The sequence below is a fragment of the Jaculus jaculus genome, chromosome 3, assembly GCF_020740685.1.
Source record: "Jaculus jaculus isolate mJacJac1 chromosome 3, mJacJac1.mat.Y.cur, whole genome shotgun sequence".
Lineage (NCBI taxonomy): Eukaryota > Metazoa > Chordata > Mammalia > Rodentia > Dipodidae > Jaculus > Jaculus jaculus.
In genome coordinates this window covers 121,338,527-121,356,188 of record NC_059104.1, presented here as the reverse complement: position 1 = coordinate 121,356,188, position 17,662 = coordinate 121,338,527, and the positions used below count along the sequence as shown (strand labels likewise).

The following is a 17,662-nucleotide window of genomic DNA, read 5'->3' as shown; positions in this document are numbered from 1 at the left end:
AAAAGTCATAGGTTCTGTTTAAATACAGAGGGAAAATGGTGTTTTGAACCTGTTTCTTAAAAAAATGCAAGTTGGCCGGGTGTGGTGGTACATGCCTTTAATCCCAGCACTCTGGAGGTAGAGGTAGGAGTATCACTGTGAGTTTAAGGCCAGCCTGAGACTACACAGTGAATTCCAGGTTAGCCTGGGGTAGAGCAAGACACTACTTTGAACAACCCCCACCATCACCAAAAAAAAAAAAAAAAAAAAAAAAGTTGCAAGTTGACCAGAGAGGAGTTATTTGTTTGAAGCATGTGTTGGCGTTTTCACTTTTTGCTAAAATGCCATGTAGAGAGAATAGGTCAATAGTCACTTATATCTTTATAAGAGAAACCTCAGCTGAATTAAGTAGTAAAGTACAGTATAAAATGTCAGAAAGCCCAGTTCACATTCCCTCTGTGCTAATTTTACATGCCAATTGCAAGGCTAACAAAGCTAAGACTCAACTTCCTCCTCCCTGAAATGAAGGTTTCCTTTCTTTTTTTTTCTTCCTTCAAATTTTTATTAACATCTTCCATGATTATAAAAAGTATCCCATGGTAATAGGTTTCCTTTCTTTATAGTTATTATGAGGATTGAATGAGGTCACGTATGCCCACAGGTGGGTCCAAACTTTTGACACCGTGATCCAACACTATTGTCTACAAAGTTTATGCTCAAGAACCACACAAATGAGTTACAAAAGCAAACAAATAAAAACCAAACCAAAACAAAAAAACCTGGTAGTATTTTAAGTAAGTTTACAGTTTCATGTTGGGTTGCATTCTTAGCTATCCTAGGGTATGTGGGACTTGAGGACCATGGGTGGTGTCTATCTGGATGAGAACAAAACACATATAGACGGAAGAGTTTACTTTTTAAAAATGTCTTGAAGTTGTTCATAAATTTGTAATGGAGAGTGAGTGTTCAAAGCGTAGATTTATTTAGAGAATAACTTGTGCTGGGCTGTTGGCTGAATTGATTCCCAACTGTCCCATCCTTTATTTCCCCAGAGATTTCTTATTATTGACAAAGACTGACTCTCAGCAGCAAAGAGCTATTTTTGCTGCTTGTTACCACAGCTGGAAACATGGCATGCAGGAAGAACTCTGCCTTTTGCATGAATTTTTATGTGAGTTGAAAGCAAGGAAGTCAGGACTTTCCTTGGAGAACTTTGTACAAAAGACCATCCACACCTTCCTTGCAGCTTTCTAAAAGCCCATGTTACATTGTAAAGCTTCACTTCCCTCCCCATTACTCAAGCATAATCTTCCCCTCCTTACCAATTCTCCATCCTACTTGACTTTAATCAACAATAACACTGTCTACTGGGCTTTCTTATTCATTCCTGATCTGAATATGGAAATAAATCAGCACACTTCACCTAATTCTAAACCACTCACCTCAAATGGATATATCTTCTCCCATACTGTGGTGTGAAAATCAATATTCCTAACAGCAAATTCCTTGCAAGGCCCCAAAGCTTGATCCCATCCCCTGACTTTGTGTTCAGTAAGTACCCCATTCTAATTATGATTTTGGTAACAAACCTAGATAAGACTATATTTTTTTGTTATTTTATTTTATTTTTTATCTTTTTACAATTTTTATTAACATTTTCCATGATTATAAAAAATATCCCATGGTAATACCCCCCCCCACACTTTCCCCTTTGAAATTCCATTCTCCATCATATTACCTCCCCACTAGATGAGACTATATTGTACACTATAAATAAGTAATGCAAGAAAATAATTGGGTTCAGTTTTGCCAATTTTATTGAACCAATAAAATTCCTACTAATAACAATGAAATAAATTTCTGCAGGTATAAATGTGATACAGTTTAACAAAACCCATTGTTCTGTACCTATAAATAGATTTTCAAAATGTCATAAAAAGTGCAGTTATGAATTGTTAACATGTTAATACACAGTTCCTTTATTTCAGATGTGTTTGTCTTGATTCACTAACAGTTCCTTCTGCATCTGTTCAAATAGCATTACCCATCCCTCCAAGAGAAAAACCAACAAGAAAGAGGCAGTAAAGCACTAGAATATTACACATAAGCTGATCCATTCTGGTCAGCTTTAGTCAGAACTGTAAAATCAGCAACATAGGAAAAATCAAACCTAGTTATACATAGAAAAAGCTTTCATGTATTCTACAATCTCCTTAACTGCTGACTCATGTGGAGGGCATCAGGAGCTGCAAGGCTTATGTGGTTAACTACCTTAGACTATATCTACAGCAGGGTCTGGTTTTCAAGAACAATTTTAAAGTGGCTGTTCATTAAGTTTTCTATTTTCAGAATTGGAACGATAAATATAAGACTGCCATCTGACAATGAAACTTGTGTGGATCCTAAATTGCATCAAAGATATATTTGAGAAAAGCTTATTCTAATTTTAAACCTTATAGAGTAAGAGACTGATATATATATAGCAGTCTTAAAGATCACGTCATCTGCCTTACATTAGTCCAAGTCACGTGCTTTGTAAAAAAGGGAAAAAAAAAGAATTACAGTAACAAAGCACAGGACTATAAAGGCAAGACATCACAGCTTCTGATTACATTGAATAAAAAGTACCAAGGAACGCAAAAGATAAGTCTGCATTAATACTGATGAATTCAAGAACTAGAACAGACATTTCACAGCATGCTACATATATTGCTCACAACTTAAGGATAATAAAATGATGTCTACAATTGAAAGTCAAGAAGTTGGCAATATGATTTCATGTGCAATTCAGCTACAAAGTCTTAATATATACATTCATTATGTAGCTGCCCTGCAAGATCAGGATTAAAAAAGTTTTCAAGTTCAAATCCTTATTCATAAGTTAAAGGATACATCCAGTTCTTCCATGACCAGGAAAGTTATTTTCAGGTTTGAAGGAGCTAATCCAAGTGGCAGGGCCACATTCCAAGATGACCTAACCAGGATATTAACCTTGCCTACACTCTGCACATGGGGGTGCCTATTCAATTACCATCAGTAAAATGCCAAAGTGGCCCGCGATTCGCTTTCAATGCCTATCTTATTTTAGGTTTAAAGAGGAAATGTGAAGAGAAAGAGGAAAGAATTTTTTTTCCTTCTTTTCCAAGAAGACAGATGAAGGCAAAGGAAGTTACTAGAACTAGATACAGAGTTTGGTTCACTTTCCTTGGCAATCAAGGGTACCATTTAACTTAGCTTCTATTTGGGAGAACCAGTGAAATTGAGAAAGGATAGTCTGAACTTCATAAAAGAAAAATTTTGCCCATCCCCAACTGATACATTTCCTTCATCCCATCCTTTTTTTTCTTTTTTTTTCTTATCAGGCTTGGAAGAGCCAGCTGAAAATTTGCAAAGATTGGTTAAGAAAGAGATGTGTAATTAGTATTATGCTGGGTCATGATGTACACATTTAACTCAGTATTCATGAATAACTCTTTAACAATAAAGACCAGAGATTCTCTCTCCCTCTTTAATATTCTTTCTATAGAAATTATACATTCATTTTAAGAGGTTAAATTGAGTGGTACAAGAAAATAGACTGTTTTAGCAAAATTTTATATACCAAAATTATATTTATCATATTTAAATTTCTGATGCTTGCTGCTGTCCTGTGAACTGGAGCATGGGACATTCGTTCTACAGGCTATTTTAGGGCATGCCCTACATTGTTGCAAAGATTTCTGCAAGCATTCAAAAGAAACAGATATTCTCTTCCCCCCCCTATATATTTTTTCTTCTCAAGTCTGGTGGTGATACTTCATTATTAGGTTAGAGCTAGTATTAATACTTCAGGATGTACCATTTAATAAATCTTTTAGACTCCAAATCTTATTTCCTAACTAAGTCATTGTTTTACTCTTGAGCCCTTAAAGGCATTTCTAGGACACCGTCAAGTTGGGGTGCTCATGACTGGGATGGAAATGTCAGAGATCAGATTGAGCTATACTTCCACACTTCACCAGCGACATATCAACATTTTCTGTTTGAAGCCTGACACTGTTTTACTTCTGTGAAAAACACCAAATGCAAATTGACTAGAATGGGGAGACTGCACTTCCTCCCCTGTAAATTTCTTCTGTCTTTCCTATGTGCACTGTCTGAACATACCTTAAGTGCAGCAAGGGGGATCAGGACTACAGAAATCAGTACATTCCCATTTCATTCCATAGATCATGTTTTCTTCTGGTAAGAACAAAGTAGCAAAAATGGGGTTAGAAGAGTAGCCTAACCAAGGAAACCCTGGTCTCATTCTTATGTACGCAGTTTTGTGGGATTTTAAGTACATTATAAATGGAATCATCTTATGGGATCCAGTCTGACCCTATAAACACCTTCTGTCATATGTCCTCTTATGAGAAATGTGTTTTAAGGCCCAAACAACATCAATTAAAACAAGTATCTTAAATACTACCTCATTGTGTACCAAAATTTCCTGTCCTGACAAGGATTACAGGTCAATCTGGATCACTGGAGAATTTTAATTCTATATTTGAATAACTTGGACTAAAACCAGGATTCATTATCTAATATAGACCCAAGTTAGGATGGAAATTCAATCATTTTAAATCCTGCTAAATGTTAAGTTCTGCATGGTAGAAATAGTTCAATTTCTGTATCATGTACAAATATAAAGATTCCTACTTTAATAGAAGGCAAAAATCTTATATGATTTTTTTAAAATATGGAAGTAGTATTACTGAACAACAGACACTAAACCCATGAAAGGGTTGGATACTCTGAATTTATAGGCTCTTTAGGGATGAGGTAGAGGAGAGCAAGATATTTTGGCAGCTGGGAAAAGGGGTGAAACAGTATGGGTGGACAGAGTTATACCTGATGCTGTGTAACATCTGCTAGAGTGTCTAGGGCAAAAGTCAGTCAAAATATGGATGGTGGAAAGATGCGGAGGGTGCTGGGACGAAGCTGTACCTTAATGGATGGAAAAAAGGAACTCAGAAAAGGACTTGCTGGTGATGATCATCAGGTGGCTGGTGATGTTTGGTTTGGATTGTGAAAGGCATTCAGACAAGACTGGGGGAACTGGAGGAGAGGGAACGTGTAGTGGCTGAGGCACTTGGAGGAAGGGAAAGCAGGCAGGGAAGGGTGGCCGGTGCAGGCAGGAGTTCCCATTCGCAAAGTATTTCCTTTACACTAGGTATGTGAAGCTGAGGACACCCACAATCTCAGCATGGTTCACATGTTCTTGGAAATGTTTACTTCCTCACAGGGCTCTGCCTTGACATATACTTCCACCTCTAAATCCACTTTACACCAGCTGCTTTTGTTCTTGGTCTCACCTAAGCAGGTACTGTTAACAGAGCCAAATTAGCACTGAAATAACCTACACACACAGTGGGCACTGAAGTTCTAGTGAGTGGGGGAAATACATTCACATTATAGCACTGCTTTGAGAAAGACTACTTAATTTGATTCTCAGTCTCCACAGAGGTATAGTAGGAAAACAATTCAGGATGACGACCACCTAGAACTGGTTCTGATTACACAAATTTTGTAACCTAAAACTCCATCTGAACAGAGGAGCCAAATATCTTTCTTCTTGCTGTTGAACTGTACTACTAAAAACATTCCATATACTATTTATACAGCATTATTGTTGCATACAGATTTATTCCATGCAAGACCATTCTTTTCATAAATATGAAGATCTATGAGATAAGAAATTTATAGTCTTGCTTTTCAGAGAATTAATTTAAAATTGTCTTTAAAAACACAATATAAAACAAAATAAAAAAACTCATTTTACTACCACAGTGCATACCAGCTTTATAACATGCACTGGAATTTGTTTTTTTTCCTTATTTTAAGAGTTTAAATAACCTAACACCATATAGACTTGCGCTTGCCACTAAAAGTGGAAAACTACTTTAAGTTCAGATCTTTAATTGTTTGCTGGTAAGTTTACTTTGTTGCAGCATAAAAGTTTAAGATTTTAGTTATCAAAACATTATAAGGCAGGACAAGAAAAAGTTTCTCTGAAATAACATTAATCAGATTTTAGAAGTATGTCAAATCTTTAAGAGACATAACAAAGTAGGACTCTGGTTCATTTTTTTTATATTAATCTTACGTTGGGTTTTCTGTTCTAAAACTAGCCCTGCTAACCTCTGCCATTATTTGGGTTTAAAATAATAAGTAAAGGACAAGGTAATGATCTAGATTCTATGTTAGTTATCTTTTACTTACAGAGTACCCCAAGTGGGACAAACTCTTCTTTGGACTGAGACAATGTACTTAGTTCAAAAAGGTGAAGCAGTCCCATCTCAAAAGCTTCTTTCCCTCCCATTATTACAGGTCTACCTGAGTAGGACTGGTCTGAAGGAGCCAAGCCAAGGGTCACTCTGGACACTCCAAAGGCAAGTGGGTTAAAGAGCAGATTTGTTTGCATGTGGGAAAGTATTTCCATATTTCTTTTCCTCTTTCTTTTTAGTTTTTGAGACAGGGTGACACCGTGTAGCCCAGGCTGGTCTCAGACATACCCTCCTCCTGCCTCAGCCTACCAAGTGCTGGGATTACAGGTGTGCACTGTCATGTCTGACTCTCTTGATATTTCTTAAGGTAATCTGAGAAATTAAGAATTATCATCATAGCTGGTAAACTTGAAATTCCAAAGTAAATAGACATTGTTCAAGCATATATATCAGTGGATTATTAGACTGATTTTAACATATTAAGCAGGGAATTAAGGAATTCACATTCAGATGTGCTTTTTCACATATACTTGCACATTTATGTTTGGCACAATGTGAGCCCCAGGTATAGGTTAGCATATCATATGATCACATCATTATACCAATTGAACCAGATATCTCTTTTTTTAAAAAATATCACATTTTAATATAAAAAGCTACACTATAAATTACTACATAGTAAATTCAATACTCTGAAAAAATACCACCCTGGAAAACCGCATCAGAATTTCAAGTTTACACTGGATAAAGAAAACTGCAGCAAACTTGTGGTAAGACGGTGTCCACACCCGGGAGTGCTGCGCTGCTGCAGCTGGTGGTAGCAGCACCTTCACAGGCCAGCTTAGGCTGGTTCTCTGAGGCTCATAAACACACTGCTAGGTTTTTGTTGAGAGTTCCCAGTCAACTTATTTTCCTGATTGTTTATAGGTTTGTTGAACTAAAAAAACAAAACAAAACAAAAAAAAACTTTGCAAGGAAAGCGATCTATTAAAGGCACTAATATTTCCATAACCCAAACTACTTACATTTCTGGGCAAAAACAAAAAAAAATTTAAAAAAGCAAGTGGTTGTTTTAGTTACTTAATTAGACACCCTTTTGGTCTAAAGCTCATATGGTATTCTATGAGAATTTACATCCTTGTCAATATGGAAAAACTTACATCCTGAAATACAGTTCACTTGCACAAAAATTCTAATAATTAAAAAATGCAAGAATAAAAGATATCCTAAACTCAAAAGTCCTAAAATTGGGGAAATAAATGGATATTTATGCTGCCATGTGTGTTGCCATTCTAAATACTTTCCTTGTAGTTAGTACATATTGAATAATGTGATATTGAAGAAAATATATAGTATATGTAATAAATGAAACAAAGGAGTCTGGCACAAGTTTTTTTTGGAATAATTTCTTTAAATACACCACCCTGTCTTTAAAAAAAAGTTGACTTTTTGCTCACTGGAAGATTTTTAAATAAGATCCTGGAATCCAAAAATGCAGAGCTGCCTCATGTCAGCAGGTCTACAGTTATCTTTGTGTTCCCCTCTGGAACAAAACCTAAGGGAAAATAAACTCAAGGATTGTACCAGAAAAGGATAATGAACAGAAGGGAGAATGACTTCATAAAACACCAGCCCACAATTCTCTCATAAGAGAAAAGAGTACATCCTCTATAGTAAGTGAAGAACTCTAAAATGAAATCTCTGTGGGAACTATCATGGAATATTTTGACTATATGATTTACTATGAAAACATGGACATGTTTTGAAAATTAGCATGTGTGTGAAAGATTCAAGTCACCCTTAATTAACCAAAAAGTGTTTACGCAGTGCAGTTGTGTCCTATTGGATCGTTGTAAGCATCTCTTTAGGCACTTCACTGGATCATTAACATAATGCAAATTAAAGCTATTAACACATAAAGTTGTGCTCTCTGAAGATGGTCTAACCAAGCAACATAAATCAATGCAAAAATGTGACTTTTTGGCTGCTTTTTTTCTCCCCTATGACTTGATTTATATATATATTTAACCAGTTGTCCAAAGAGATTTTTCAGAGGAAGGGAATGCTTTGGCATTATGAAAAGAACATTGTTCAATCCCTGGAAGGTACAACTGAAAAAAAAAGTCTAGCACAATAAAGAAATTTGAAGAAAATTTCTTTATGGCTCTATCAAAAGGGCACTTCTGCAGTGACATGACTGGGGAAAGTTTAGTTGACTTTTCTTAAACATATTGCACTCTTTTTTGTTGTTGTTGCTCAATCACATTAATGCATAGAAACACATTTTTTACCTTTGAATAATAAACTGTTTAACTTATTATAAGAAAATCATGCAAAACAATTTCCAAAATTCTAACAGGAAAAAATATAGGTGTATTAACCTTCCTTTGCTGCAATATTAAAAAAAAATTAAGAGAAAGGAAAAATGTGCAAAGAATATTTTTGGTCAGTCTTGTGTGAATCTGGGTTTGTATGTGCCAACTGAATGGACTCTGAGCAGCACTGTGGCACTGAGTACTCTAGGTGATGGAGGACTACTGTCAGTGATTGAAGGATTGTGCATAATTCCACTTCATATATACATCTGATATGGAAAACTGAGACTTCTGTTTTATAAGAAAAAGAAAATAGCTGAATTTGGCATTTCAGTAGCATGCTATAGAATTAATCATGATTAATTTCACATTAAATTATGGACAATGTCTGTATCACATTTCACGTCATCGCCAATAGCAGTGTAAAAAACAAAACCCAGGAAAACAAACAAACAAGAACAGTGCCTGACAATCTCCAGGGGACACAATTTGTATCCTGTGAGCAGCTTGGTTCAACAGCGCATGCTTTTCCTCCACCAGATTTAGGACACAACAAGAACATTGCAGAATGACCAGGGAGGTCATTCTCTGATGAATTCCAACATTTGAAAAACAATTCCTTGAGCAGATTGTAAGCGCTTTTCCTTATTTTTTAAAGTAAATTAAAAAAAGTACACATACACACAAACCCCAAAGCACTGAAGTTAAGCATTCACAAACCAGGTTCATATTTATGGTCAGACCCAAAAATCCATCTATAAACAATGCAAAGTAGTGCTCCTCAGTATTGTTTTTGCAATTGTTAGTAATGTTAAGCATCAAGAAATATAAAACACATCATTGCACATTACAGCCGCAAAGAAAAAAAAAAACAAAAAACAAAAAAACAACGGCTAAACCTTGACACTAGAGAACTGAATGATTTTGATGCTCTATCACGAACAACTTCTGACGTAAATCTTGTGTGAAAGGTCTTTACACATGTGACATTTTCCCTGCTGATGCTTCAGGTCAAGTGCCGAGTGATGGCACGAAGGGCATAAAGGAGCTCGGCTTGCATCCGCGCTTCCATTAAGAGCAGATTCACGTGAACCTGGAAACAGAAATGTTATCAGGTTGGTGAATGTTACACACAGAGTACAAAGATGTTTAGAGTTGTTTGTTTTCTTTCAGATAACAGACATTTAGAAACTTTTTTATGTGTGTATAAATAATATACAAACACACAACCCTGGGAATGTTTATGCATGTTTGTGATATTACATTCAAACTTGCATTTGTGAAAAAAGTTATTGCAAGCAGCCAAAACAACTTACAAAATTCCCATAATCTTGTTAAACTATATATTATATAAAGCCAAATAATCTTTTTTTCATTCTCTTCTTTTTTTCCTTTGTTCCTTCTTTTCTTTTCTTTTTTTCTGAGGCAGGGTCTCACTAGCTCTGGCTGACCTGAAACTCACTTTATAGCCCAGGTTGGCCTGAAACTCAAAGTGATATTCCTACCTCAGCCTTCTGAGTACTGGGTTTAACAGGGAGAGTCACCATGCCTGGCTCAAGTGAAATAATCATTTAGATTATAAGACTAGCTTTTATAAATTCCAACTTTCTAACAAACTATACTTCCTTCTAGAAGTAAAATTAAAAACAACAAAAAATAACTGCTAGCATTTACTTTAAAGGACATATCGGGAGCTTAAGGCAGCTTCTGTTACTATCTGATCATCACCAAATATGTATCGTTAGGTGGAGTGTTAGCTAAACCCACGAAAAACACTGCTTTGGAGATACTTCTCAGATACTTTTATAATTTACTGCAAAGAAATGTTATACAAGGTTCCTTGGATATCTTGCTATTAGTGGACTATTGTTGGCTATATTCTATAGAGTGTAGAGGAAAGAGAAAGAATCTAGGAAGGGAAGTACATATATTGCAAATAAAAATGGCATAAAGATCTATTGAGGAGAGAGGCTAGAGATGAAAGGGGCATTTGCCTAGTGTGTGAATGGCTCTAAGACTAAAAACTTGGGTCCTCTTACACTCTGCCAAGGCCATACAGATAATCTGTGAGTGACAGAACCCAAGAAAGATTTTCTTACAATAAAGCATGGAAACTATGGTTTAAAGGAGAAACTTAGACTTAATGGTTGAAGGCTTAGGACTTAAAAACAGCTCTTGGGCTGGAGGATGGCTTAATGGTTAAGGCGTTTGCCTGCAAAGCCAAAGGACCCAGGTTCAATTTCCCAGGACCCGTGTTACCAGATGACAAGTAGGCACAAGCATTTGGAGTTTGTTTGCAGTGGCTGGAGGCCCTGGTGTGGCCATTCTCTCTCTCCCCCTCCCTCTTTCTTTGTCAATTACATAAAGAAAAATAAAATATTAAAAAAACATAGCTCTTAAGGTAATGTTGGTAAAGGTATTTAGCTTTTATTTTAACTTAAATAATCACTCCTAATATTTTATCGAAAGAGATATTCTTATATAATAATATATTTGGCTTAAAGGTACTACATTATATTGCCAAAATGTTAAATCACAGTGATAAAGTATTGCTTTAATAGGCTAAGTAATAAAGAATCTCTAAATAAATAATGTCTTCTGGGCCTAGATATAACAACTTTTCAGTAGGATTTTTTTGTTTGTTTGTTTGTTTTCTGAGGTAGGGTCTTACTCCAGCTCAGCTCAGCTCAGGCTGACCTGGAATTCACTATGTAGTCTCAGGCTGGCCTTGAACTCTGGGCAACCCTCCTACCTCTGCCTCCTAAATGCTGGGATTAAAGGCATGCATCACCACACCTGGCCTTCAGTGGGATTATTTTTATAAATAGATAGAATGCTAGTTTCACAAGTGTGGTTTGAAGATTATTAGCATTTAAATCTAGTCTTTCAAAGGCTGATGCTAAAATATACTCACACTGGACAAAACACGGCCAAAATTTAGTTAACAGTCAACACACTTCAAATTAAAAAAAAATATTAAAAACAGCTAGATGCTGCCTATTTTCAAAAATGCTAGTTATGATGAACATTTGCCAATGCTATAATGCTTAGTTATAAAACTCACCTTTTCTGAGTGTTTGAATTGCCTCCAGTAACTGTCATACATGCGCTTTGTAGTTCTTTCAGGATAGCAGGTCACTGTCTTAATGTAAACCTTCAGGCTTCTTTCAAGTAACTGGTTAACTTCTCCATAATCATAGTCATCATACCTGTGAGCAACACAACAGCTTCATCATGAAAAACATAAAACTTTTCACTTAGAAAGTTATGCCAGTAGACATTTATTTGTTAGAAAGTTCATACCAACAGCTTATACATTAATTTACACAGAAAATATTCATTGAATGCCTGCTATGTGTTATGTATTTTTCTAGGTATTAGAGATTCACTAGTGAAGACAAAGGAAAAAAAGAATTCCTGGTCTCATGGAGCTTAAATTCTATTAAAGTAAAAGGACAAAACATTTAAAAACAAACATGTAGTTTACAATGGTTATAATTGCTATGAAGAGTAAGTAGATCTCTGGTCAATGAGGTGAGGAGTTGTGATTTTAAGCAGAGAAACAGAGTGGGCAGCATGCTTATTTGAACAAACACTAAAAGGCAGTGAAGGAGTAAGAACACCAAAAGCTGAAAGAGAGGATGTCAGGTGCTGCAGGGTAGAGGGAGAAACTGTGAGTCTACTATGTTGCTGAGATCATGTGTAACCTCAATGTGTGTGGCTTGGATGGAATGGCTGGAGGATAAACATGATGTTTATCCTCTAGGCTAGAAAATGGTGTAAGTATGGGCTGGAGATGGCTCGGTGGTTAAGGGATTTGTTTGCAAAGCATGACGATCCAGGTTCAATTCCACACTGCCCATGTATGCCAGACGCACAAAATGGCACATGTATCTGGAGTTTGTTTGTGGTGGTAGGAGGCCCTGATTATGCCCATTCTTCCTCCCTCCCTCCCTCTGTCTCATAAATAAATAAAAATAATTTAAACAAAAGGAAAATTGTGGCAGTATATCTTAACCTTTTTTTTCAGTGAAGTCTATTGTATACAGAACAGAAAAATTAGGTAGCAACAATAGGAAAGGATAAAAGAGCTTCCTTTAAAGATGGGTGAAGTAACAGTATACTTCCATGCCGACAAGAAATATCTAATGAAAGGAGTGATGTTTGTCATGAAGGAGAGGGGAGTGAAAACTGTTGTGGCAGAAAATGAAGATAGGGGCTTATGTGCATAGGACCACTGAAATACACAGTAACAGAGATCAGGGAAGGGGTACAAATGCAACAAGGCGCATAAGGGTGATAGTAGAAATTTATGGAATCCTTCTTTTACATTTTAAGTTAATTTTTAGCTACAAAGTACTGCTGAGATGCTTAAAAATATTTTAGTTTTATAAAAACATTAGATAGTATATAATACAAAAATGTGATCATCACAGCAATTTTCCTTACTGCCTTACATAGAACAAATGTTTATTGGGCTTCACTTCTAGTGTTTATCTTTCTTAAGTGGGTAGCTATAATACATATGCATATATTTTAAAATATGAATACTCTGAAAAGTTATTGTCCAAGATGGTCAAAAGGCAAAGAGCTTAACTGTTACAATATGTGGCGATAAAAGTCTTATCTGAAATGTCTGAGGACAGAAATGTTTTCAACTACAACATTAGTCTTTGAACCACTTGAGTGTGAGACAAAGTTTAGGACTGTGGAGCCTTTGTTTCTGTGCTGGGGATTAAACCCTGTGCAAACTGGGGAAGCGCTCCACTGGTAAGCTCCAGCTCCACCCTATGGAGCATTCTGGATATCAGATTTTCAGATCAGGTGTGCTCACTTTGTAGTGAAGGTTTGTTATATTAGTAGTCGAATTTTGAGAAAATTTTGTGGTGCCTTGGTAAAAACTATAAAAAAGACTTTGCTTAAAAAATTGAATCTTAGCTCCATTCCATAAAGGGTTTCTTATAATATAGCAGAAACAACACAGTTAAGTGAGATGTATTTATAACTGTAAATTTTCTCCTTCTGTAAGTCTGTCTCCATAAAAAGCCTTCAAAACCCAGCTCAAAAGACACACTCTGCAAAAAGAGTTTTCCTGATTAGACTATTCAATCTCATTCCCTCTTATACTTACTGGCCTCTCAATGCTAATTTTCTAAATTTAGAAACCATTAATTAACACATGGACTGATATGTCTCACTTCTGCATCTTTTTGTGAGCCTGCATAGCTTTATGAGGAAAAGAATTTCTCCCAGCTCTGCTTATGCTTGATTACTATTCCTTCAAAAGGCAAACGAAATTAACCAAACAAATGTGAATCTGTTACAGCACTCTAAATGGACACACATTAAAAAAAAAACAAAAACTGACCCATTCTTTTATGAAGAATTCTTGAGTTTAACCTCATTCCCAAATTCTTACTGCTCTATCTGTGCATCTTTATCAAGATTCCTAACCCTTCCAGTGAAGAAAAACACACTCAGCTTAAGTTAATTCTTTTTGTTGTTGTTGTTTTCCCAGGTAGGGCACTTTAGCCCAGGTTGATCTGGAATTCACTCTGTATTCTCAGGGTGGCCTCAAACTTACAGTGATCCTCCTACCTCTGCCTCCTGAGTGCTGGGATTAAAGGTGTGCACCATCATGCCTGGCTTTAAGTTAATTCTTAAATCAGAATACAGATGTGTAACATTTCTTCCCCAGAATGATACACTCCTAAATATGATATAAACACAACTCTTGCCAGAATTCTCACTTAGGAACTCTTAAAACTGCATATAGAACACACCTGATTCCAAACATACAGTGAACATAGTTGAATAATGCTCTGCGTAGTGTGGTCGTGTCCACATCCTCATGGGTGGCCATGGTATTATAGGTGAGGTTGTAGACCATGCGGAACTTCTCATCCAGAAGATGTCCAATGTCAGAATAAAGCCTGTTTACCAGGGAGAACCCATGATTTTCCCATGTATAGTCCTAAAAGAAAATTTATCCAATTACAAAATGGGCATTCTTGATTTAGACTTATGGATATAAAAAATAAAACTATTGAAGCAGGTTGTTGATATCTGTCATTCACTTCTAGGATTGTAGGTTTCTACAAACCTTACCAAGAACCCTGAACTTCAGTTTTCAGAGTGCAAAGCAAGGATGTTGCATTACAGGGTTCAAGACCTGCTTGGCATGTTGACAATGAACTCTGGTCACCTCTGTGACAGATACTGTGCATGGTACACCTTATCTGAAAGGACCCCAGAGATTCTAGAATACTTCCATGCCACCAACTTACTCAGGGACACACTGACAGTGATCATTGTGGTAACAGATTACTAGATAATGTTAAGTAAGCATGAAGGAGACTGTTAGATTTGAACAAGCATACTCCTGAGGTGTCACAAGAGTACTGTGGGAAGGCAGTCCTTACGCCCACAGCTATTAGTATATTATCTTATTGCAGAATGTCTTTTCATTATAAATGCCATTCTGTAATTTGTTTTACTCCCTGCTCCCTTCTGAAAAAAATGGTAACAAACATTATATAACTATCATGGATTAAAACACAAATGATTTAACAATCAGACAGTTAACTTTTGACTTTTTAAGGGGGAAAATGCTACCTACTGGAACATCAAATTAGATTAGATTGAAAAATAGGTTAAAAGATTTAAAGGTAGTATTAAAATGACCTATCCACTTCTTAACAAGTTAATTTATTTATATTTCAGCAGTTAAAAGGACAGTATCCTCTAGTTTCTCTGAATTAAAGGTACATATACCTGAGCTCGGAATGTTGGCAAATGTTCTTCTCCTCTCCTGGCAAAGTCTTCATATCCAAAACCAGGGTCTTCAATATACCGAGAGACATCAGATGTTATGATCATGTCATCTTCAAAATCTGGAGAAAACAACAAGTAATCCAGTATTAAGGATATTTCATACAGTTAATATAATGAAGATGAGCTCCATTTTCCTTGTACATGGGTGTGACAATGTTGACTATATGGCTTAAATTGATATGAAATACCTACAGGTGAACTTCTGAGTACAATTTCATTACTACATACTAGATGTTAGCATTTAATTATACTTATCCAAACAAAAGATTGTCTAAAGTGAAATATTTAAACAATAGTAGCAAAAGATGAACACATGGAATTTACTAATTTAGAGAAGAAAGCACAGGCCTGTGAATATAAAATTTAAAAATGTTTGATCTCTCCAAGAGACAAAATAAGATATAGAAAAAGAAAAGATATAAGGGTAAAAGCTACTCTGAGTTTGATTGAAGATAGATTTATTTAAAATTGGATGGTAGTTTATTTAGGTATTTTCTCATCAAAATCCACTCAATGTAGTTCATTTTTAGCTTCCACAGAGATAGGTGAAGAGAGGGATTAGGGTGTCCCAAGAAGGGCTTTTGGGTACACTGCTACTCTGGATTTACTTGTGTACTAGATCAGCAGGAGGGTTCACTTTGTGAACACTCACTGAACACTGTACTTAAGACATACACTCTTCCAAGCACATGAAATCCCAGGCTGACCTGGAATTTACTATGTAGTCTCAGGCTTGCCTCAAACTCATAGCAATCCTCCTACCTCTGCCTCCCAAGTGCTGGGATTAGAGACATGTGCCACCATACCTGGCTGAAATCAGAATTATAATTTTTGAATAGGGTTAAGACTTGCTGGTCAGATTTTTCTTTTTTTAAAATTTTTTTTGTTCATTTTTATTTATTTATTTGAGAGTGACAGACATAGGAAGAAAGACAGATAGAGGGAGAGAGAGAGGATGGGCACGCCAGGACTTCCAGCCACTGCAAACGAACTCCAGACGCGTGCGCCCCCTTGTGCATCTGGCTAACGTGGGACCTGGGGAACCAAGCCTTGAACCGGGGTTCTTAGGCTTCACAGGCAAGCGCTTAACCGCTAAGCCATCTCCCCAGCCCAGATTTTTCTTTTGAAGACAGAAGTCTCTGTTTAAGGGTCTAAGGAGTCTACTTTGGGAACCAAAATATATTTTAATATTTAAAAAGAAATATTTATATTTTCAAGTTCTAGCAATCTTAAATCTGCTCTTAAAATTAGTATTTATAAGCAAATATATACAACTACATAAAATGCTTGCATTTTCAAATATTGTTTTACCAGAAAGGTTCTCCCTGGATTTTTATTTACAATCAATTATTTTTCTAAATAAAGTCTGGAATTGAGTTTAGTAGTACACCAACATTCATCTCTTAGTTCCAACAATGATGAATTACTCATTTATTGTTTTGTTTTTTCGAGGTTGGTTCTCGCTCTAGCCTACGCTGACCTGGAATTCACTACTGCTGTCAGTGTGACCTCAAATTCACTGTGTTCCCTCTACCTCTGCCTCAGAGCGCTGGTATTAAAGGTGTGTGCTACCACACTCAGCATGGAGGCATGAATTCTTTTAACTTGGGCTTCCTTGGATACACTGATAATGCCCAAAGTGTATGATTCATACTTGCTCTGTTCTTTTGTCTGCTGCCTGAGCTGCGGGGAGGTCTGCAGACCAAAAGCAGTGTGAAGGAGTGGACAGAAACATGGCCCCTCAGGCCTATTCACACTGATCACAGCATGTGTATCTCAACAAGATTCCCTCATGACTCAAGAACACACGACAGCCTCAAAGTGTGGGGTGTTTTAGGAACACCACTCAAAAATGTTCACAATATGACTAATTACATGTTCCTTAAGATCAGGAAGGTCATTATGTAAGGATTTTGTCTACCTAACTAACCAGCTTCCTTTCCATACTTCCTATTCTCAAGATTAATGTTCTAACCACATGAAATGACTTGTTCACATATTCAGCAACCTTTTTGCTTATCATATGCCTGTGGTAGGCCTAAATGTTATTTACTATGTCCTCTGGTACCCTCCCACCCCTAGCCAGTGACTGACTTCCTCACACTTAACTCTCACATTTACCACACAGCCAAAGGCTGTAGGACTTCTTTCTCTGGGCCCCCATCTGCCCATGCCCTTTCCTCAACAAGACTGTGTTCAGTGACCTCATCTATCAATCTTCTACATTCTGCTATGTGTTATATTTGCTCATTCCTTTCCCACTAGCATGACGGCCTTTCAGGCAGG

At 36.5% G+C, this 17,662-nt stretch overlaps 1 protein-coding gene across 1 annotated transcript in view; it reads right to left on the bottom strand.

The window, feature by feature from the left end:
- Positions 1-1,778: 1,778 nt before the first annotated feature.
- The window catches only part of Sesn3 (sestrin 3), a 73,303-nt gene continuing 57,419 nt past the window's right edge, over positions 1,779-17,662 (bottom strand). Inside the window, exons 7-10 of the mRNA XM_004661923.2 lie at positions 15,317-15,435; positions 14,326-14,516; positions 11,607-11,751; positions 1,779-9,635 (exon numbers count right to left, since the gene is read on the bottom strand). Coding sequence (XP_004661980.1) covers positions 9,549-9,635; positions 11,607-11,751; positions 14,326-14,516; positions 15,317-15,435 — 542 coding nt within the window. The 3' untranslated portion in view covers positions 1,779-9,548. The remainder of the gene's footprint in view (positions 9,636-11,606; positions 11,752-14,325; positions 14,517-15,316; positions 15,436-17,662) is intronic.